Source organism: Bombyx mori, chromosome 9 (genome assembly GCF_030269925.1).
Source record: "Bombyx mori chromosome 9, ASM3026992v2".
Classification (NCBI taxonomy): domain Eukaryota; kingdom Metazoa; phylum Arthropoda; class Insecta; order Lepidoptera; family Bombycidae; genus Bombyx; species Bombyx mori.
Window position 1 is genome coordinate 12,068,625 of NC_085115.1, and position 24,965 is coordinate 12,093,589.

Consider the following 24,965-nt stretch of genomic DNA (forward strand, 5'->3'; position numbering starts at 1 on the left):
CTTGTGAGTCCGCATTGGCAGACCTACCACCACCCCGCCTATTTCTGCCGTGAAACAGTAATGCGTTTCGGCTTGAAGGGTGGGGCAGCCGTTATAGCTATATTAAGATTTTAGAACTTATATCTCAAAATGGGTGGCGCATTTACGTTGTAAATGTCTATGGGCTCCGGTAATCACTTAACACCAGGTGGTCTGTGAGCTCGTCCACCCATCAAAACAATAAAAAAAAAGTTGACAAACAGTACATAATAGAAAATGATTCTTAATTGTTTTGTATTTGCTTATTTATATATTGGTAACTATAAATAGTAAATATACCTATGATCACAGTGCAATTAAATTAAATTATATGTTCCAAGCTTTGTAGTATTTTCCGTAAATTCTTATGAGCAATCCGAACAACAAAAACAATAGCAACACTTGCAGATACCTAGTAGTATAAAACAAGGCGTCCAAATAATAATACCCAAAATGAATAATAGGACGCACTTAACATTTTCGATTTGTGCTCGTGCATTTAAATAGTGGGGATAAAACTGTGGCCACCGGTGATAAATACCGACGTGTGGGGTTTTTCTTAATGACATGAGATAGCAATCTCCGCTAGCGTTACCGCGTTTCTGAACTGGTCTTCGTGTTGAACAAATACAAGGCTGAGAAAAACTATAATTTCCCGTTGATGAACCGAGTACCCTATTGAAGGCTGCCAAACATTGATTTCTAAGCATATGCCTCTTCTGCCATTGCTCATAATCACTAAATAGCTTACATTTGTTTAATTTTGGTTTTCCAAATATTAATTTTAGTAACAAATTCGGTTCGTGTTCTTTATTTTTCCTCTTTGATGATCTTTGCTCTTTGAGCTTGATTGCCTGGCGCTGCAATCGTAAAGTTTCTTTTCTTAAATCGTTTATAGTCTTAACATCTGATTTGATATCCCAATACGATTTACGGCGTTTATTTATTTTCTTATTTAAATGTTTATCTCTTTTTATTAATTCTTTTTCTTTATGTTTTAAATATATTTCTTTCTTCCTTAGTTGGTCTGCATAATCTTCTATGAACACAACTCTATTATTAGAATTTCCACATAGTTTCGAACAGCAATCCATGTTTTATTATTCATTTAGTGTTCCCTGCTAACCTTTCTTTTGCTCAGTTTGAAGAACATAATGTGAAAGGGTCTTTATGAAAATTAATAAAAAAAAAACAGTTTATAGGTTCACATAATTTGTTTAACTCAATGGCATAAACAAATAATTTTGTATTGGGTTTGTTTTTATATATTTTTTGTTCCAGCTTCCCGTTGTTTACATTTTTCTATAAGCTTTTTTTTTAAACAGAACTTAGGGCCTAATGCATTAACCTAACTGTGATGCATTTTAACAGTTAATTTTGTTGAAATGAACTAAAATTTAACATGAAATTTTCAATGTTGTTCAACTTTGATTACATATTTCCTATAGAATTATGACATAATATATTAAGTGTATCATCTATGATTATGACAGAAGTACGATGTCTTTTGAATGACTTACATAACCACAGAGTACAGTCCCATCCAATTGTATCCACCTGAGATCGTTAGGATTCAAAAAAGGTTGAAATACATTTCGAAATCTAACTATCGATCTTGTAATAATTGAATTTCTTCAACCGAATTCGAATCAAAAGGATGCCGAAGATCCGGGAAAGCGGAGGAGTTTAAGTAGAAAAGGGGACCTTGGCACTGACCGGGAAAATGCTAGGAAAAAGAAGAAGAAGAACCACACCCGCATAAGTCACTGTGGGACAGATACGTATTTTGCGAATTGTCACTTTACTACGAAGGGACAGTTTACTTCGCTTGTATATCATGGGGTAAAGTCTACCAAGTACACGCGGTGCGTTTACGGACAGATTTTATGTGGAGACGGAAAGTCATAGAGCTAGTCGAAATACACCTCTCTCTAACCTATAAATTATATAATAAATGAACAATCGTGAAACTTCGTTACGCACACAATGGTTATTAGAAGAACCGAAGTGTGACTTGCCCAGTCACAAACCTCTATTTGAGGCATGCGACGCTATAACTTTTCCCAACATGTCGTATTCTTTTTTACTTTGAAACGTAAAATTTAAATTGATTTGTAATTGAATCAACGCTATAGGTTTGCGATAAGCAGCGACTGTGCCTCAGGCTTTTCTGATGTCCATGAGCCTCGATCCTCAATTAAGTTTATCAGTCTACAAATACATGCCATTCAATACAACACCAAATACGTCATAGGTCCGTCAACTCATGTACTCTCAGTCTGTAGAAAGATTCTATGAAAATAAACTAAAAACATGAATAGGCACTAATTAGTTAACGTGTGAACCCTATTACATGTAAACCATTTAATAACGATACACCTGAATTGAATGAACTAAAAATTTTAACAAACAATATTTGTGAGTAATACCTAACATCAGATGCATAATCATGATCTCTATAAGACCGAAACTATTCAAGTTTTCCGAAAATATCGTTTCAAAATTTCCATTTCGATATATTTTATGATTAGATTTTTTTTACTTTTCATAATTGAAAGAAAAAAAGGGCAAAAACTATAGTCATTAGCAAAAGTAGAACAAGTCATTTTACCCTCAATTCAAAAATTTTTCATCAATAAATTAGTATCACAAAAAATAAATCGACAATCTAATTTCTAAATAATAAAAAAAGTACTGTTATCTGCATGTAGGAGTGATACGCCCACATTTTGGTTAGCGTAACAATGAAATGATCCTCTTGATCTCCTACAAAACACATTAGGTACTTTTACAAACCTGAAGATATTCACGTCTCCAATAATAAGCGGTAAGATTTCCTTTTATACATGAATAGATATATTTAAAAGCGAGCATTGCTTATCGAGTGTAGGTTTACTTGAATATATATTTTATTAATATGTCCACATGTTCGCCTCATGTTAATTTATCGAAGCCGTGCGGAACGTGAATACCGCAACCCACCTTTAAATAAGAACTATATTATAGAAAGGTTGTTCAATCCTTTTTGAAGCTTCATTTTGTACAGAATCAGGCAGCATAGTCGCGGTGCCTACCCAAAGTAACTACGCAAGTCACAATTTTGGCGGGCTTCATTTGACAACACGATTTTAATTTTTAATCGTGGACGTCGTTAATAAATAATATGTGATAGATACTTATGATTACTTACCATCAACTAATGGAAAGGATGATGGGAGAAATGTGCTCCGCACTAAACGCTTCACTTTCCCCCCTTTACCTTTTCATGAGTTCGGTCTCATGCGAGGTTTGGACGTTGGTTGTTGAGCAACAGGAGGTTTTAGTCGGTTCGACTCTGATATGCTCCTCCCGCAATTCCAGTGGAGGGCGGAAGTCCGGCGGTTTCCTCCTAACCAAAAAAAACCACCAGCTAATAAAATACATTGCAACGGCTAATTTATTCTATAGCTCCCAATACAGTTCCTTTATGGTTTCCGACGATTGTTGTGTACCGAAACGAATCGGGCAATTTTCGATAAGTGTAACGTCCGATTAGCAACCGACACAGCTGATTTGTTATCAAAGAGACTACCGTGCGATAAACATTGTTTCATATACTAACTTTAAAAGTAATTGAACGCCATTAAGAATTACTAATTGATCTAACATTTTAAATCTAATAGATCTGGTATAAATAGAGTTTTCATAAATTAAATTAAATTCTAATAATCGTAACGCTATCGTTTCCATCCTTGCTCTTATCGAGCCTAAAGCTTCTTTTAAGATTCTTCCATAATCCTTTAATAAAAAATTTATTCTCCTCATATTAATCCAAGAACTTCCCACTTTTGTACTTTTGGCTAGTGATTCTAGTTAGTATATTTTATGAGCCCCCGAGAAGAAATTTTCTATTTGTATATGAAGGGTAGACGATTAATATTTACGAATGACGGCCCGGGCCTAGGCGTAATTTTTTTAATACCAAAATTTCAGAGACAAATTGAAGTAAAAATAGTCTCCTGTGAAGATGAGTTCAAATAAATTTTTACAAAAAAATAAATAAAGCTACGTTGAATTAAAAAAAAAATGGATCAAAAATAATAAAATTTATTTTAACATGCATCAAGCCTAAATCCATCACTTTTTTTTCCTACCTAAACTGATAGCCTTGAGAGGCTATTTCAGCGTAACCTTAAGTAGGAGGTGAGCTCACGGGGCTCAAACCTGACGACGTTGCTAACACAAACCCTAGCAAGAGCCGTGCTTCACAGAATCTACCACCGGATCGGAAACGCGACCCACTGAAAAGATCCGACGAGAAAACCACCACCGCGTACACATACGACATTCGAATATTACATACGACGAAGATGCACTAGCTCACGGCCTACTTATTGACAGGCTGTTACCGGCGTTTATAGACAGCAGCTTATCAGGTTAATGTCCCGCAGTGACGCTAACAGTTTTTTGCTGCGTGGTATTTGCTTGAAATAGCGTCAACTTGTATCTTCCTGTAGGTGTCGTAAAATATAATCGCAATAAAAAAGAACCACTAAGCGTATTACCATCTCTAAATCAGTATTATGCCAACGTACTGCGAATTACCGGTATTTGCTACTATTACTACTATTAGGTCGTACTGTAAGCCTGCCCGGTTACGCACCACAATTTTACTGCCCTTACTATACATTTGGGAATTCAGTCTCACTTTTTTTATTACTTTGATGGCTGGAGTGCTCACGGCCCATCTGGTATTAAGTGATCACCGGAGCCCAATGACATCAACAACGCAAATTCGCCATCCATCTTGAGACATGATTTCTAAGTCGTCGTTCTATAGTACAATCTCGGATCGTTTGGAGCCTCTGGGTCTGCGGAGGGACTTCGGTTCCCTCTGTATTTTATACCGTATGTTCCATGGGGAGTGCTCTGAGGAATTGTTCGAGATAATACCAGCATCTCGTTTTTACCATCGCACCGCCCGCCACCGGAGTAGAGTTCATCCATACTACCTGGAGCCACTGCGGTCATCCACAGTGCGTTTCCAGAGATCTTTTTTGCCACGTACCATCCGGCTATGGAGTGAGCTCCCCTCCACGGTGTTTCCCGAGCGCTATGACATGTCCTTCTTCAAACGAGGCTTGTGGAGAGTATTAAGCGGTAGGCAGCGGCTTGGCTCTGCCCCTGGCATTGCTGAAGTCCATGGGCGACGGTAACCACTCACCATCAAGTGGGCCGTATGCCCGTCTGCCTACAAAGGCAATAAAAAAAAAAAAAACAACGGTTGTCCCGCTCTAGAAACCGAAATGCATTATTGCTTCAGAGCAGAATTGCAGAATTGGCAGGGTGGTAGAACCTACCCGTACAGGCTCAAAACCCGTCTCAATGCGGTAAATCATATAAATATATTCTTATTTAATCTTTGACCACTCGACCAACTCAACATTAAGGAGGCCATAAGTCATTCAACCATATGAGTCGTCTATTATCAAAGGCGGCAATCTGTACATTTGGACAAAAAAAAAATATTGATATGTCAATACAGATTTATTTGAATATAATCGTCTCCTTCAAAGAATACGGTTCAAAACCTGCATTAAATAAAGGTTAATAGTTAACCTGTTATTTATCTAAGATGTCGTTCCGAAGAGTTTTGTGACTGCCAATGGAATACAAAGTCAATAATTCGTTTTTCTGATTTACCAATCATTGTCCAAGTCAGATTGCCGCCTTTGATAATAGTCGACTCATATATAGGTATTGTATATTGCTAAATAGTATAATGCTAAAATAAAATACGAACACTTCTATCGATTACAAGATGATTATTACGATAAACAACAAATTACAATAAACAATCCACGATGGCACTGAACTTTATCCCATTCTGGAACTTTCCGACCGGGAGGCAGCGAACATTAATTCAGCGAGAACACTAAATCGCTCTTTGTGACTCACGAAGGAATCAAGCTTAGGTCGTGCCACGACCAGCGAGAAAGTCACCACGCAACTTTAGCGTTTCGAATTAATAATCGCATACCTACAGATTTGTTAAAACCTTAACTGAATTAACTAATTCTTGGTAAATTATTTACGTAACATAAATATATACATACGTACGTGTGTATTGTATAATGAAAACTGTTTGATAATAAATTATAATTTTAATTATTTAATTATACGCTGATCACTAAATATTTTAGTAATGTTCAATGTGTACATCGGAATGTTTGCGGAAGCGAATACTTGAAAAACTCGATCGATAAGTAAAATAGAGTTGTCTTTACATACAAATCTTTGTCAATTAATAACTTATTAATAACCTTTATTTTCGTAAGAGTTTTATGTTAAGGCGCAGATTAACCAGTTATTAAATGCCGCCGACCGCAATATTGTAGGAGACACAGGATACACAGGACAGTATCAATGAAATAGACTGAAATTGGATTTTTTGAATGACTAATGTAAGGACTCGATCTACTAGCAGACTTCCTGTGTCATAGGGTCAGCCGTTGTCTCGGTTGATAGGCCAAATTGCTCGAAGCGACACCACACAGCCGCACACGCATCCTCACAGTATCACTACTCCACAAGCTATTACATCCTCTTTGCCGCACAGAATCACAGAATACCGCAGGGTTTGGTTAGTGGCGCACGCTTCGGTCCGCTGCGTAGGCACATTCGAGCGCGGTTAGAAAAGCAAAAACAAAATTTACCGTGAATTAAAACAGTGCAGTGCATCGCCTGACTAATCGAGTCCCTAACGAGTCCCAGGTATTTTTAGTTCTGCGTCGAAACAGGTTTTCGGGAAAATAATCGCGAAAGTTTTCGTCTCGAAAGTGTTTTTATTGCCCGGCATTTAAATATCAAGGCGTCGAACGTTTAAAACAAGTGAAGTCTATTTTTGATCAAAATAACATGTGTGTGATTCGTTACAATGTTTTAACATTGCAAAACGATTTTAAAATAGAAACGTCGACCCGAATTGTGATTGAAGAATAACTCAATACAGTTCTTATCTACAAAATTACATTTATATTAATTGATTTTTAATATTTCCACTGAACTGCCCTGTCTCACTGCTGTTAATGATATACGTAATTAAGGTACATACGTCATTAAGAGCTATGTGGGACAATTTTATATCAGTACAAAATAAATAATAGTGCGTTATCTTTGACAGGATCTGACTGAAACATAATGGGGCGCTACCGACTTTTATTTGTGATTGCAATAACAATTCTGGGTAAGTTAAACCACAATAGTTAAAATACAACATAAGCTACATACAAGGAACTGTTTTTTTAAATATTGCTTTAAAGGGTGGACGAGCTCACAGCCCACCTGGTGTTAAGTGGGTACTGGAGCCCATAGACATTTACAACGCAAATGCGCCGCCCACCTTGAGATATGAGTTCTAAGGTCTCAAGTACAGTTAAAACGGCTGCCCCACCCTTCAAACCGAAACACATTACTGCTTTACGGGAGAAATAGGCGGGGTGGTGGTATCTACCCGTGCAGACTCACATAAGGTCCTACCACCAGTAAAAAAATAGTTCTAAACTGTTTTCTCAATTTTAAACTGACTGTTACGAAGTAAGATAGAAATCTTTGAGATACATTGTCCAATTTAGATAATAATATCACCTACCTACATTACCTATTGAAATCTTTGGTCAAGGTTCGAAAGGAAAAAAACGATTGACGCAAATTTTCATATGATCGCGGATCGTTATGTAACTTATTCAAATTCGGAAATGGTTCCTTCGCTTTGTAAATTATTAAAATAGTAAAATGATTGAAGTAAGAAAGTAAGTAAGTTTAAAATTAAGTATAAATAAAATGATTAAAGTATTTTACTTATATTCTTTATGAAATTACTAAAATACAGGAAACATTACTATGAAATATATAGAAAAAATTGAAATTTACAAACTCGACTTTCTTATTAATATAATATGTTGTAAAGATTCCATACATTTGACGTGTGTACGTAGATCAAACTTTGAAATAAGCATTCCACGTGTAACTGCCCAAAGTTAAGTCAAGATAAGAAATAGCTGAAAATCATCTCGAAGATAAGACTATTAAGAAAATGCGTAAGAAAAAGATTGTAGATGCAAATAAACAAGAATAAAAGAGCAGCACGAATGGCAAATATTAAAATTATTATCAAAAAAGATCTACGCCCTTGTCCAACGTAACGTTATAGCGTGTAATAATTACAACTACAATAATTGTGCCATTATTCTAAGGATTATTTGTATGTCATTAATATTACAACAAATGAAATAATGTCGGATGCAGTAAATTTTTTAACTCTTTTGGACTCTACTCTTGGTCTCTCGTGGACACTTAAATTTCTTTAAGAACATAGAGAAAATATTTTCTAATTTCGTACGTTCTGATTAAATGTTTTTGCTCGACGAATAAAATGATTACGGAAATCTAATTGTCAAAAACCTTTTTTTTAATGTCGTGGAATTTTCCATTTGTTGATTTATGAAAACTCTCATGGGAGCGAGAGGACATATTAAATTCCTTTTTTTTATTGCTAGATGAGTGGACGAGCTCACTGCCCACCTGGTGTTAAGTGGTTACTGGAGCCCATAGACATTTACGACGTAAATGCGCCACCCACCTTGAGATATAAGTTCTAAGGTCTCAAGTATAGTTACAACGGCTGCCCCACTCTTCAAACCGAACCGCATTACTGCTTCACGGCAGAAATAGGCAGGGTGGTGGTACCCACCCGCGCGGACTCACAAGAGGTCCTACCACCAGTAATTACGCAAATTATAATTTTTCCTTCCTTCCTTCCAAATTATAATTTTTCCTTTTGTACCGTGCTCCATCTAGGTATAAGCCGATTATATATAGACGATTGCATATACAAGCCGACGTAAATAACTCTTTGCGCATTTAGTAAAACACTTTCAACTGATCTTCAAAGCACATTGTTCTAAAAATTTTCTATGACAAGTTTACATTTTAATGAAGAAAGTTAAAAAAAACTTACTCAATTTATCAAATGATCGTTCGAAACATACCTACCGATTTCACTTTCAATTGAAAGAGAAGAAACTATGAAGAAAAAAAACGGAAATTTCTATAATTTTGTCAGTCCAGAGTTTGAACTTTCGTCATGACTCACATAATTTCTTAAAAAATTCTATTAGAATATCAAATCCAATTATGTAGTCATAAATATGAATTCCATATATAATTACTTATCTAATTCATTCTTACCTGCGGTTTCGCGGAACTGGATCTGACGTGGGCGTGATTCATGATTTTGATAACCAGTCAAGAACTACCGTGACTTTAGTAAGAAAATCTATATGTATGGCAATAATGATCTTCATTGTGTGAACGAATATACCTATTGTTATAGTAAACTGTAATTACCATATTGAGTCACTAGCGACCCGCCCTCGCTTCGCTTCGGAAACATTAAAACACACATGAAACCAAAAAAATAAAATAAAATAAAATTAAAAAAAAAGTAGCCTATGTTCATCAGGGACAATGTCGGCTTCTAATGGAAAAAGAATTTTTCAAATCGGTCCAGTAGTTTCGGAGCCTATTCGAAACAAACAAACAAACAAATCTTTCCTCTTTATAATATTAGTATAGATTGGTTTCCTGTCTGAATCTCTGAGATAATTTTACGTTTTCGATTTGAAGGAAAAATCTTCTTGACATCAATTGGTGATTGTTTATCATGTTTCAAGGTTTGCGCGGACATCCATATTTATTTTCAAGATCTCTCTTATATTGTTTTCAGCTAATATCAATAAATCTAATATGGCCTCAAATGACATCACACAAAAAGATGATCTGTAAAGTTTGCGCGGCAATATTGGAGAACAATGAATGTCCGGTCCCCTAGAATAACTTCAGTGTAATAATACATAGTTACTTGAGATTTACTTTGTGACTCACCGGTTTCTTGTTGGGTATCAATGAGTGAGTCTCATTTACCTTGACTTGAACTTTTATTTTTTAAATCAATCCTTACAGATAAAAAACACTGACGTAATTTTTCCTGTTGAATATTTATACTAAAAGATTAATTTAATGTTTCTTCTGATTCAAACTTGTAATAATGGTGCCTTATTAACCATTTAGTAGTGCTGAAAGTACTTAGGTCTGGAGAAATTAAACTAAATCATTAGACGTTGCTTGTCGGGCTCTTTCGAAAAATGTATTGGAATACTAATAAATAAATTCACACCATGTTAATGGGACATTATTTCATTTCATCTCATCAGATTACTTCATTTAAATACATTTCAATAACGAAAATTATTTCAACATATAATAAACTAGCTATTGCCCGCTACTTCGCTTGCGTGTGCGAAGAGAAATGACTATATTTTTTTCTAGTGTCACGTAATTTTTCTAAAGATAACAAAACAGTCTTAGTAGGAATAAGATATTTTTTGTGAGTCACTCTCCAGACTTAAAACTATCACTTTAAAAAAATATGTCAATCCGTTGCTTCGTTTCGAGGTGAAAGAAGGACGAACAAACACAGATTCACATTTACAATATTATATAAGTGTAAGAATATCGATGAATATTCGGAAAAACTGGAACCAATACCATCGAAAGAAGCCAATTGCCATTCTGAAAAAAAGAATAATTCAAGGCGACCTTTACCAAACGACTCATAAGATCTATTTGATGACAAGGAACTACGATGCTATAAAAACAGTATAATACAGCACATAGCTAATCATAAATTCAATAAGCGCTATTTAGACTAAGATTCCATAAATTTCAAAATGCTTAAGAACACTACAATTTAAACATGTTCAATACTAGCTGACCCGGCAAACTTCGTAGTGCCTCAATCGATAAATAAAAGACCTAAACTTTTGTATAAAATAAACAAAAGGAATCTTTCCGACGGGAGACACATCAAAGGAAAAACAAAATTCTTATTTTTATTTATTTTTATTTTATTTTATTTTATTTATTGGGTACCAACATGTTATACATCAGCACAGAACATTACAGGTATCATTTATTTAATTCCGAGCATTTTCATATTTATCTACCTTTTCAACCTTCTCTGGACTTCCACAAATAATTCAAGCAATTAGCGAAATCGGCCCAGCCATTCTTGAGTTTTAGCGAGACTAACGAACAGCAATTCATTTTTATATATAAAGAAGATTTTGGCTATGTGTTAAAAGACGAGAAGCTAAATGTTTAAAATTTACGTGTACACGTCTGATGCAATAAAAAAACATAACCACTAAAATCGAAACTTTGTAGTAATTTTTATTGGATAAATAAAAATATAATTGATTTCCTCGATCGGTTCGTGTCTTGAAACTAGAATTTTATCATTATCACGCCCGCATGTTTAATTAGGGTTCCACTTTACATTTCGTGTGAATAAATTTCAATAAAGTAAGCAAATCAATTCCTCAAAGTAGCCTCATTAAAATTTGTCTAATTGAAAGGTAGGTAAGTTCAAGTTTAGCGGCATCTGACTGTCCGAATGTTATTTTTTTAGTTATATATGCGAGATTACGGGCGGCCCGGGGGCCTTTCCAGTTTTATTAGGACAGGTGGGCGAGCAAGGGCTCAGCCGGGAAGCCTGGGATTTCCTAACAGCTGCCGGACGCCTCCAAAAGAGACCTAACAACTCAAGAGTAGCTGCTTCGTGAATAAATCTACTTCCGGATCGGAATCGCGACCAGATGAGAAGATCCGGCGAGAAACTCAGCGGGCTGATGTTTAGGTTAGGTTGCACGTCGAACTCTTTACCGAGTTCAACGAGTACGGTTTTTTTTCCCTACCTAAGCTGATAGCCTTGAGAGGCTATTTCAGCGTAACCGTGGCTAGTAGGTGAGCTCACGGGGCTCAAACCTGACGACACCTCGAGTACGGTTGTTCGGAACTTATATATATGCAAGCTAATCTTGAAAATGTCTTAAGCAAGATTCAGGCATCTGTCAAATATCTTGTGTTCTACGATGACTACCCACCACACTTAAAACCGTGTCCCTCTTTTGAAGAATACGTATTATTTGATTTTGTAATCTGTGCGGCATCCTTGAAATCAAATATATTTAATTTAGTAGGTTAGTTAACTAGTAGTAGTATTAGTGTAGTAGGAAACTTTTCGGTAATTAAAAGATAAGAACATTTTCAAACAATCATGCAATGAATCATGCCACTGAAAAATACAAGTACGTTTCTGTTTAAAGAGTACAAAATCCATTATCATCATCATCATCAATAGATATAATTAAAACGGGGGAGCCCGATTTGTCTGTACATAAGTAATCTTGAAAGGGGGTAATGATTTTTTTTATTTAAATTAATATTTGAAGATGAATGTCGCGTATTTAGCGAAATATAGCTTAAACCAAACAGCCTTTCCCTCGTTATAATAGTAACATAACGATTCCATAAATCCGAAAGTGTTTTTGTTCAATGTTTGATCTCACACGGCAACGGAGCAATGGATGTAAATTTTTCAGATATGGATTGCTAATATTCATAAATATGTACATACTTATTCAGCATTGGCGAAAGAGTGACTTTTTAGATTTGCGAAAATCGCATGTTCCATTGCGCGGCATTCACGTTTTCAAGCCTTTTAACTTCTACCGTCCACTACGGTCAACCGTGAGCTCTGTGTCCCTAGTACTGTAGACAAAAAAATAACTTAGTATTTTTAATTCGAGATCGCAGAGTATTATCTAAGTAAGCTAAGCATCTTTGTCTGTAATCCGAATTTCACTTTTTCTTTGGTAATATTAGCGAGATAAATGTTATCAGTAATAAAATTATTATTTTTTTTAATTTTTTTTTTATTGCTTAGATGTGTGGACGAGCTCACAGTCCACCTGGTGTCAAGTGGTTACTGGAGCCCATAGACATCCACAACGTAAATGCGCCATCCCCCTTGAGATATAAGTTCTAAGGTCTCAAGTATAGTTACATATCTTTATGTCCAAAACAAAATTGGTAACAATCACAAAAAGGCATCAAAATCATCGAGCATCCGTTTTTATAATCGAACTAGCTATACCCGTCCGCTTCGCTGGGCATTTAAAATTAACATTATTATTTCTCACCCTCACAAAGATTCTCGTACTTAACGCCCCCGCAGCTGGTGTAGAGAGTCCAGCACTCATATAAATATTAGCCTATCCATTGAGTACATGTATTGTCTACATGGATACCAAGTTTCAAGTCAATCGGATACATGGTTCAGTAGCTATAACGGAACGTAGAGTTATATATTAGTATAGATTTCGATCATTGGATGATCACCGTTTTATTATAAACTACATAGTGTTTGAAGCGTGGGCCCTAATAATTTGAAAAAATTGTAATCTAAAAGTACAAGAGTTTACAATCTCTTACTTCCCCTTAAAGGACTATTAATAATGTTACTTAAGCTTAAAACACTTGAAGGTCAGTACTTTTAGTGCATTAAAGTTTAATGATTAAATATTACGGTAAAAAGGTCACATCTTAGGTCAAATCGAGCGACACTCAAGCTTAATTTACGATAGCTCAGAGCACAACGTGTATTGAAACTGTTAGATTTATTTTACCTCCATCTTTATGTGTAAACGTTGATCGTAAATTACTTAACCGATACAGTGTTTTAGTACCAAAAGCCTATTGAACTCGAAGAATCTTATTTGAATTTGAACGTAAATATTTCTTTCTAGAAACTTGTTCTGTGATATCGTTTTAGAAATTTCAATTGTTTTCGAAACTAGTGGCATTGAAATGTGTTCGAGCAGCAACTCACTTAACGAATCACAGGTCCGTTTTTTATTCAGTCCAATGGGATAATCATGTTGTTATTGAATGCCCGAATTTACTGACTCAGTCGACATAATGACATACGCTCGCGACGTGCTTATTTTGTGAATAAGACTTTATAAATACAAATAGTTATTCCTGAGATCAATTACATGTATCACATTAGCTTAATAAAGTATATTAACTTATTATATAAACATGTATTTTAAAATAATACCATATTTCATACAAAAATGATGTCTATCTGTTTTTGACGAGTATCTAGCAACGTTAGTGCTGATTTTTTCCATACAATTAAATCCCGAGGTACTTGCCACATACATACGAGCTACAGTAGAAATAAATCTGCGCAGAATACAACTTAACACGTTAACTGCGAAACGAGGCCTAAATCACCCCTCATGCAACTTCCTTGTGGTGCGGCAAGGAAAAACGTGAACATCTCTGTCGTGCGAAGGGCATAGCTTTGGTTTGGTCCAGTATAGAAAAGAGATAAATGTATATTTGAGACGTGCTAATGGTCCCGGACTCGGTGGTATACCTACCTTGGTACCGGATGTCTTAGGCCTCGTACCGCACTGAATTAATATAATTTTAATGCAGTGCGGAACGAGGCTAAAACGTCCCATATCCCTCCGGACCTCGTACCGCACCCAACGCGAGCTTCCCGCAACTAGTGTTGTGCATCACGTCGATTGAAGAGCATATCTTTTTACATCGCCGAACATGTCTAAACGATGTCGGAAGAAGTTAATTTTAAAAAACCCAGAAACAGAACCAAAACAGGTAAGTTTTTTAATTGATATTTTTGTAGATAGTGAAAAACTCCACAAAAAACGCAAAGCAGCCGTTGACAAAACAGGTAAGTAATTAATTAATAATTCAGTAGTACTGGAAAAAAGAAGAGAGGAACCGATGAATGCATAAAAAAACCAGGATGTGTTCTGCTGTACAATAAAACAAAAAAAGGCATTGACTTTTCTGACCAGATGTCATCTTATTATACAACGTTGAAGAGAGGAATCAAATGGTGGAGAAAAGTTGTAATGGAGCTAATATTCGGTACAGTGCTAATTAATGCCTGGATTGTGTTTAATTCAATCCAAACTGATGAAAAAAAGTTACCGAAAAGACTCTTTGTGGAGAAACTTATAGAATCTTTTATAAAAAAGGAAATCGATGAGATCCCAGGTAATGTAATGCTCAGATATATTTCTTGACAGTTAAAACACGTAAACTTTCAATAGGCTGACGATAGTCAACGCGTAGAAGCTTTCATAAACTAAGCCTGACATTTGGTCATTATTAAGTTTTTTATTATTGTTTCCTTTTCGCAAAATTAAATTATTTTGAATTTAAGCTACCTTACCTACCTACTCTTTCAACATTTTAAGAATAAAGCAAACATATTCATTTAATGCAGTTATACATTATCATTGTTATTCTCATCTTCGATCTAACCTAAGTAGCAATGCTAGTTTTATTACGTTATCTATACATTTTTGTTATTTTTCAGCACCTTAAAGCAGCGCACGTCATTGCCTTGAAAAGGGTGAAAAAAGAAGAAGATGTGTTGGTTGTTACCAGAAACTACGCACATTTTTACCATCTCGTGAAGCTGACAAAAAATCCAAAAAGATTTTGACTCAGTGCTCTCAGTGCAAAAAATCTTATTGTCTACCCTGTTTCAATGAAAAACACTCATAAATAAGTACAAAATATATATTGAGATTTTTTATAAAAAAGTATATTGTTACTGAATTTTTGTATGTTAATTCAAGTTCTAATAAGTGTGTTTTTAAAGCCCGAGGCAGAATAAATAGGTTAGTTTCTTTTCTACTTCTGGTTTTCTTTTTTTTCTATTCTGTGAACCGCATTAAGACTTTTACACAAAAATAGATAAATGTCGTTGCGTCGATATTATTTTTCTCATCACTAATCTTAGCGAAAAATTACCCTATTTCAGTGCGTTACGAGGTGTATAAGATCCCATATTTTGTTTTGCCAATAATTAATAAACTAGCTATCAGATCCCGGGGCGACGGTACATTAGGGTTCATCAATTCACTGCCTATATCGATAAGGACCAAAATTTTCATTTATCTTTGATTTCGCGCCAGAAAATGGATTTTAGTCTGTTAAAGGAGGTGGGGTCTAATAGACCGCGTGTCGCCCTAACGTCTGGTCACGGTGCGGGCCGATAATACCTCGTGCCGCAGGAACGGAAAGTTTGCAAAAATTGGTGCCGCAGCGAACGTGTTAAGTCGATATCAAGCTCATGGATCCTCTATAAGTGTACTGACTGTAAGGTTAACACTGAACAAAGAAACGGGAAGCCAGATATTACAATATAAAAATCCATTTACGCACAAAACAACATTATTGGAAATTATTCTCAATGCCTAACAGCAATCAAGCCTGCCGAGTCAAATCGAGCCGCTTTGATTTATTATTATTTAAAATGAACGGGCGAATACGGAAGAAGGGACTTCCGTGAAACATCGTGAGAACTCAAGATATTGATTTATTACTATATTTACATAGTTAATGGGGTGATCGGCCAAGTAGGCAAACGACCTCTCAAGTATGAGCGTCACAAAGATAAGATATACTTTAAGTAGTTTAATTACTGTCTCTAATCGCTTGACTGCGTCGTGTCGTATGAGCCTAAATACTCGAGATTTTTCTTCCTAGTTCGTCCTAGTTCAAGTAATGTAGTTAAGGCAAGGCTGAGGGCTTATGGAGAGCGGAGCGGAAATCCAAACCAGAAAACTAGTACGCTTTTTTTATTTTTTATTGCTTAAGTGGGTGGACGGACACCTAGTATTAAGTGGTTACTGGAGCCCATAGACATCTACAAAGTAAATTCGCCACCCACCTTGAGATATAAGTTCTAAAGACTCAAGCATAGTTACAACGGCTCCCCCACCCCTCAAACCGAAACTGCTTCACGGCAGAAATAGGCGGGGTGGTGGTACCTACCCGCGCGGACTCACAAGAGGTCCTACCACCAGTAATTACGCAAATTATAATTTTGCTGGTTGGATTTACGGGTTTGGTTTGCCTTGAGCTGATTTTTTTACGATCTGATTTTTTTTTTCTTTAGTACATCAGGTAGGTGATATAAGTTTTTATAGCAGAATTAACTTTACTTCTAGTTTTAGCGAGTTTTAGTGAGCACGAGCTCTCGACCCACTGGTTATTTAAGTATAAACCAAAGCTGTAGATACCACAAACTGAAATTACGACTTAATTATAGTATAACAACGGCTGTCACGTCCTTCATACCAAAATAAATTAATGCTTCGCAAGAGAAATAACACGGCAGATAGAGATGGGCTCAAAACGCGTCCTAGGAACCAGAAATTAAACAACTTTATAAATTTTCAGAGTTGTATTTTTTATTACGCAATGTTATTTATTCCTTCATCGTGGAAGTTCTTTGTGAGCACGCCTTCAGTACGGATTATAGAGATTTTTATATTTCTATAGCTTTAAGCTCATATTCAAAACGTTATTGTTATCTGATATATTCTGTCGTTTAAAGTTGTCGATAATGGAAGTGTCGTACCTATCGCAATGTCACCGTTGTCGTGCATGCGGGCACGTTCAGAAACTTCTAATACATATGGATAACGCAGACATTTTAACGCAAAAACCTTTAGGGTCGCCGCACACGGGCCATTGGCCACAAACACAAAACGCCGCGCCCCCACCGACACATTTCCTGAATTTTTTTTTTTTTTATGTAGCGTGTGGCGGCCACCGGCGTTAACCATGTGCGGCGAGTCCATATAAAATATATGAAAACAACAGGAAATAGCTCGGTGGCTGCGTTTTGTGGTTATGGCTGGTGGCCCCTATGCGGCGACGCTTAGTTTCGTTGTTGTAGATAGACGAACTCTCGACCCACTAGCTGCTAAGTGTAAACCGGAGTCTGTAGATATCACAACAAAAAGTTACGTTTTTCAATTATATTGTAAAAATGACCGGTCTAACCCTTCAAAAAGGAATACATGACTCTTTCGCGGCAGAAATTGAAAAGATAGAAGTTCCTATCATTCCTACCCGTGCGGGCACACAAGACATCTTGCCAACAGTTTGTATCGCTAAATATATTAAACAATATTTTTCTTTCATCGTCAACAAACTCACGTTGGAAAAGTTGAAAAGCGGCTATCGAACGAAACGCATTGACAATACAAAGTAAATTCTGCCACCGACAACGGATTAAAGTTTTAACTACAATGGAATAATAAATTTCCTGTATAACCCAAAAAAAGGTTTTTTTTTATTGCTTAGATAAGTGGACGATCTCACCGCCCACCTGGTGTTAAGTGGTTACTGGAGCCCATAGACATCTACGACGTAAATGCGCCACCCACCTTGAGATATAAGTTCTAAGGTCTCAGTATAGTTACAACGGCTACCCCACCCTTCAAACCGAAACGCATTACTGCTTCACGGCAGAAATAAACGGGGTGATGGTACCTACCCGTGCGGACTCACAAGAGGTCCTACCACCAGTAATGAATATAAATGAATAAGAAAATGATCTGGCGTCGATTTAAAAAATTGCTTACAAATGCAAATGGTATATCACGGGATTAAAATTTTAAAAACCAATGAGATGTATTGCGAACGTGGCACCAAAACCGAAAAATATGGATTTGTGTCTGCGAATACTTTCACCGGGTTTACGAGGTTAACATGCTATCTCCGTCGTGCTATCTATCTGCATCAATAAGCACAGGCGTGACTCACTGATCGGCGATACTTCGAGACATACTAAAATAACTTCAATTAAAGCTAACTTGTAAACCGGCTTTACACCGTTAAGCACACATCAGCTTTGAGCTACTGTATTTGACCTACTAATTTGGAGTGCATAATACTAACGTCGCGGGTAACACGATTCACCAATAACCAATAACACATATTTCGTCCATACCGGACGGAAAAATAAAATTATTTTATTTCATAAAAATACGAATACAGTTTTCGTACGTAAACCGTGCTGAGTAGATAAGGCTTTGTTTACTTTAGCCAATGGGAACTCAAGTCGATGTACACTTGACCAACGAGAATGTTTGCGTTTTGATATCTCCAGAGTGTACCTGCACTTCAAAGTTCAAAGTATTAGTTAGCATAATAAATATTAACAAATGGCAGAGCCGCTAACGGTGCATCGGCGTCCCATAAACATTCACATCCAGCAAATTGAATTATACTCTAATTGGCTTTAATAGATTTATTCTTATGGCCTTCCCAATGGTTATTATTTATCAGAGACCATCATATTTTTATTCCGTTACCTCGTCGACTTCTAGAAATGTTCTTTGTGATAGATATTTATTGTGGTGTGGGCGTCAAAGATTTACGCTTCATTTATTAAACGATACGATATTTTTAATGAAATAAATCCAGTCGGACCAGTTATGTAATTTCAATATAATTTAAAAAATGATACTGTGCCTTAACGATATAAGTTCGAATTATGTTAAATTAAAAAATATGTTTCCATTATAGTATAATAATAATCTGTAATCGAATTACTAATGCTTCAGTAAAAATAGTGATTACGGATCCTTTCGTTCCAATATCGGTGCTTTTAGGTACCTCAAGCACCGGTCACCGTCCTCGCCGAACCCGTCGCTTGCAACGAAGGGCTCGACGAGTAAATTAACACATAGAAACGGCCCACAGTTTCTCGCTGGATATTCTCAGTGGATCGCGTTTCCGATCCGGTGGTAGATTCTGTGAAGCACTGCTCTTGTTAGGACCAGTGTTAGCAACATTCCGGTTTGAGCCCCGTGAGCTCACCTACACGTCTAGTAGAAGCTGAAATAGCCTCTCAAGGCTACCAGCATAGGTAGAGGAAAAAAGTAAGAATGTTTATGATAAAATGAAATTCCAACAAAAAGGAGATTGATTAAATAGATACGTAGGTAACTAATTAATATTAGACTCATTGTTTCAGGTATCCAAATCGGTCGCAGCGACTCTCTCTCGGATATGACCAATCGCGACGAAAGTTCCGCTCTAGCGAAAGAAGTTAAAGATAACAGCCGTTACAAAACACTTGAAGCAAATGCTATTATGTCGAAATTGCTTGTTGATGACAAAGACGGAGTTAGCAGGTAGATTTATTATGTGGTTAATGACCCTGACTATTTACGTGGTTTTTCTGACACCAACACGGGAAGAAAATTTTGGGGCCGTTGTGTATGCAACCTTTAATATATATATTTCTAAATATCAATGTGTGTGCGATTATGTTTCCTATAACGACTGGACCGATTTCTGTGAAATTTATATATTAAGCTGGATCAAAGTCAAATCAAAAATCGGCCAGCAAATCGTGCCGTTCATTTTTTATTTATTACTCATCTATATCTATACTATTATTATAAAGAGGAAAGATTTGTTTGTTTGTTTGTTTCGAATAGGCTCCGAAACTACTGGACCGATTTGAAAAAATCTTTTTCCATTAGAAGCCGACATTGTCCCTGATGAACATAGGCTACTTTTTTTTTTTTTTGGTTTCGTGTGTGTTTTAATGTTTCCGAAGCGAAGCGAGGGCGGGTCGCTAGTGACTGTATAAAATAGAACATTGTCTTGTTTATATTAAAAAAACCATGAGTTTTTATAGTCAAACAAAACAAAAAGCATACCTCTTAATTCTTATAGTTGTTCTAAGTGGTTTACTCAAGAAATCGGTGTTTCCAAGGTTTCCCTTACAACACACAAACGAAAGTTCAATACCAAACATTCAAGAACGTTTAAAATCAACCATAAAATTTGGATACCAGTTTTAAAAAGTAAACTCGATAACGAGCTCCGTTCCCTTTTTTGTTTAAGTATGCTGAAAATATACAGCCTAAAATTACAGTCACTAATGAAATCGGTCGATTTTATACCGTTATAATCACTTTACGTTGCAAGCTACGCAACGTTATTTAGGGAACAGATTGCTCATATTATTTATGAATGAATGATGAATTATATATCTCTCAACAACTTTGTGCTTATATTATAAGAATATATAAACTAAGCATTTCTTATTGTTAGCTTGTCGTAAAAATAATAATCACAACGACTATATTTTGTATTGCTTTTTGTAGTTGCCTTTTTTTATATTTTCATAAAATTCACACTCATATTGATTGTTTTGATATTGCTTATTAGGAAAAAAAATCTTGGCATAACACAATAATAGCATAGACAGCTGTGATGGACAGACTGACAGTATTGTGTATTTATTATAATACTTAATTTATACTATTTTATAGCATTTAAATAATTAATTTACCACCGACAGGTCAGAAGTCTTTGACATGCTACATTCTCGTGATGATAGTCCTGATAACTTCGACTTGCCGACTTTCCCTGAAGACGTGGAAGACATGAAGAGCGAAGTTCCCGGTTTGCCTGATTCACAGGCTGAATTTTTACAGGGTAAGCATATTTTTTTTAAAGATACCGATCCTATAAGAAAAAATTTAATTCTTTGTCAAAGTTATACGGAAATTTTACTGGTGGTAGGACCTCTTGTGAGTTCGCACGGATAGGTACCAACACCATGCCTATTTCCGCCGTGAAGCAGTAATGCGTTTCGGTTTGAAGGGTGAGGCAACCGTTGTAACTATACCTGAGACCTTAGAACTTATGTCTCAAGGTGGGTGGCGCGTTTACGTTGAAGATGTCTATGGGCACCAGTAACCACTTAACACCAGGTGGGCTGTGAGCTCGTCCACCCACCTAAGCAATAAAAAAAAAACTTGTGGATGCATTGTAGTGCTTTAAAATTTTCTAATTGCCCATTCCAAAATGTTTGGATTATCTATAGGTAATTATGTAATAAATTTTGTGTGAATATAAATTCGGATGAAATATAATTCGGAACACCATTTACAGTTGCTGACAGTGAGGTACGTAAAGATTCACAAAAGCTGCGAAGACCAGCGAAACGGGAAGAACCAGTTGGTCTCGCAGCTGGAATTATGGTTATTGTCACCTGTAGTATTGTATTCGTCGCCTATTCCGCATTAATTATCTGGAGAAGGATATATTTGTGAGTACAAATTATTTAGAGATTCTTTACGAGTATTAAGCATATTTTTTGTGGCCGACTTACTTTTAAGTGCTTACGGCGGATGTATATCAATCACTACACTTGTGATAGTCTCAATTTTATTGGAATAAATATCCTTTAACTGTTTCATCACGAACATGCTTCATTAGTGTATATTAAAAATAGATTAAAACAAAATAGGTAGGTAACATCATCAAATATATTTGTAGCAAATTTTATTTCAAGGTACAAATAAATTTGAAGTATTCTTTTTTTTTATTGCCCGTGTAGGCAGACGAGCATACGGCCCACCTGATGGTGAGTGGTTACCGTCGCCCATGGACTTCAGCAATGCCTGGTGCAGAGCCAAGCCGCTGCCTACTATTACATATGGAAAAAATTATAAAATAAATAACTCAATAAAATCCATAATCTGTAAGAGAGGACAGAAGACATAATTAAGTCGATAATGCTGTTCAAAACAAACGGATTAAGTTATGAATAGGTGCATTTGTATGACACACTCGAAACCTTTAAATAAGTGTGTCCCCTTTGTCGTAAATTAATATTCATTCGTAAGGCTTCCAGACAAACATGAGAAGCTATTGTATGAAGTAACATGATATTAGGGTTACACATTCACTGCGTAGGAAGCGGTCAAGTGCAACGGAAACTGCATACAAGTGCAGTAATGCACACACCCCGCTGAGAAATAATGTCTATAAGTATACAAATATACTTGACTGTTCAATTTGCTTGCTCGTTGCGCTTTCTAACTTTCAGTTTATGCGGGACATATATTTGTAGGGACACTTCTAAATATTCATTGAAATTATTTATACCTACACACAGAAAGATACAGAATAAAATAACGTAGGCGCATTCTTAGTCTTATAATTTTCGTAATTCTAATAATAGATATACGTCTCCATCGTATTTGACTAAAGCGATATTCATTGCGACTAATTTACCTTCTTAAAACGTCAAATAAATAAAAGTAGGTATTTATTATGAAATATTAGTGTATACCTACTAGTGGTCCCGCAGTAGTCGAAATTCGACTATAATTAATTGGAATTGTAAGTTTGTACACTATTATGATTGTATTTTATACTTCTATAATCACAAATTTCGCCAAGGCTAGACTATAAAAAAATATTATTAAAGACAAACCATATTTAATCTATTCTCAATTTGACCACAGACGTCAAGAACAAAAGTTTGACAATAAATAGTATGCATGCGTGTGTGCGTCAAATACATGGTAGTATGTGTAATGTTTTTTTTATTGATTTAATGTACTTTCTAGGCATAATTTAAAAAAATATTAATAACATTCTGCACCCCTTCTCTAAATTCTCTATAAGTGTGGGAAACATACACCTCCGTCCGCGCAATTTTCGTAAAAAGGGATACAAAGTTTTTCCTTCACGTACCTATATTGATATTTGTAAGCTTCATTCCGAAAAAATGCAACGTTTTGTTTTTCGACTGTCCTTTTCGTTTCTGATATTTATTATCGTCGTAATCTATCCTATTTAACTCTCTAAATTCCTAAACTTTAGCGTTGGTGACAACGCGCAACAATGACAACAAAGCCCATCTCATTAGACCTAAAAAACACGTAGGTAATACTGCTAAATTGATTTACAGAAAAAGAAACGGTCTCAAGCATGAACTTTTAAGAAACGAAGAGGTTGTTGCTGAAACAAGACTAGAGGTAAGACTTAACGCAGAACAAAAAGCGATCACAACACAATTTTCTACAAGCCATAAAAATTCCTAAACAATCAGATTAAACACTAGAATTAAAGGAATTACCAATGCATTCATTGAACCCAAACTTGATGAGTTTACAGGAATTATATTACTCGGATTTGAGAACCAAGGTCTTAATTTATCATGATAATATTATGATATTCTGATAATTATTTATCTATTTTTTTGTTTATGGTAACGCGTGACTGTTTCAGATGTAGTCAAAATTTTGGTTCACAATACCCATACCAACAATCCAAAGGAATAAATGCGATTTTGATTTTTATCTGATGTTCTTTCTAATTTTATCGCATAACCGATTCCTACCAGGATTTTAACTTTGACATAGTCAACCACTCGACTTGAGTATCACGGTGGTTTTTTTTTTATTGCCTTTGTAGGCAGACGAGCATACGGCCCACCTGATGGTAAGTGGTCACCGTCGCTCATGGACGTCAGCAATGCCAGGGGCAGAGCCAAGCCGCTGCCTAACATTAAACCACATAGAAGCCCTTTCTTTTTGAATGAACAATTATTAACGACTATTACATTTTCTATTTCAGTTGTGAAGATCTCTAGACAATCATCGTTAATGAGAAAAATAAATTCAAGATCGAGACGAAAATAGGAAAACTTAAGACTGAAATCTTTAGATCGTTAGAATTTTATTCGTAGCGATTTTATTTAGAAACATAGTTGCGTGACTGTTCGCTAAATAGTATTCTTTGGAATGATAGTAATTTTAAATGCAAAAAATTATGTAAAATTATTCTATTTATTCAAAAATGATTTTGCTAGAGTCGCCTGTAAATGCTTAGCAGCTTTCAATAACGTCTTCAATAATTCGGAAGCCTATTACTATTATTGTAAGCATTTAAAGAAGTAAGATAACGCTATTTTGATATGCATCTTCAAGCTTGGTCCCATAGCATCAAATTGATTCAAAGCATTCGTTAATAGGTACTCGCATATACTTGTGACGTATTTTAAAGGGAAATCTTTTTAAGACCGGGAAAAATTAATCACTATTATACTACTTATCGCCTGTTTATCAGCAAATAAGTAAAACTTGATCAAACGAAAAACAATCCTTATTTTTTTTTTAATATTCGTTACTGTAAAGTAAATTACTATAATCAATACGTAAGTGCCATACCCAATATTACACTTCTCATAGATTACTCTTTTATGTAAATACCACGACTATTATATTTTTGGAATGGCATCACGATTTATATAAGTTTAATTGAAGTCAATTTATGTCTGTGATGTAATAATTATCTCGTAAGATATTTTTTTCCAAAATAATTTAAATAAAACATAAAGCGCA

The 24,965-nt window shown here is 35.6% G+C and overlaps 1 protein-coding gene and 2 long non-coding RNA genes across 4 annotated transcripts; 2 read left to right on the forward strand and 1 right to left on the reverse strand.

Moving 5' to 3' along the window:
* Positions 1–345: 345 nt before the first annotated feature.
* Positions 346–6,747, reverse strand: LOC134199397 (uncharacterized). Its single transcript, XR_009973878.1, has 3 exons — positions 6,114–6,747; positions 3,209–3,406; positions 346–3,000 (listed from the first exon to the last, which is right to left on the reverse strand). It is a non-coding gene; the product is annotated as an uncharacterized LOC134199397 (long non-coding RNA).
* LOC101744907 (uncharacterized) lies at positions 5,809–24,965 on the forward strand. Of its 2 annotated transcripts, none has more exons than XM_004931089.5 (7): positions 5,809–7,103; positions 7,181–7,243; positions 19,784–19,943; positions 21,125–21,261; positions 21,721–21,877; positions 23,531–23,597; positions 24,199–24,965. In XM_004931089.5, exons 2-7 carry the CDS (start codon positions 7,198–7,200, stop codon positions 24,202–24,204), a joined length of 573 nt encoding a protein of 190 aa, XP_004931146.2. In that variant the 5' UTR covers positions 5,809–7,103; positions 7,181–7,197; the 3' UTR covers positions 24,205–24,965. The 2 variants fall into 2 exon arrangements, with proteins under 2 accessions (XP_004931146.2, XP_004931145.2); XM_004931088.4 differs by having other exon boundaries at positions 5,809–6,771.
* On the forward strand, positions 14,600–15,640 carry LOC134199416 (uncharacterized). The gene is made up of 2 exons (XR_009973906.1): positions 14,600–14,994; positions 15,320–15,640. It is a non-coding gene; the product is annotated as an uncharacterized LOC134199416 (long non-coding RNA).

Coding starts and splice junctions, on each gene's coding strand:
- LOC101744907 (XM_004931089.5), top strand. CDS start 7,198: ATGGGGCGCTACCGACTTTTATTTGTGATTGCAATAACAATTCTGG. Junction 19,944..21,124: donor GACAAAGACGGAGTTAGCAG/GTAGATTTATTA, acceptor TACCACCGACAG/GTCAGAAGTCTTTGACATGC. Junction 21,878..23,530: donor ATCTGGAGAAGGATATATTT/GTGAGTACAAAT, acceptor ATTGATTTACAG/AAAAAGAAACGGTCTCAAGC.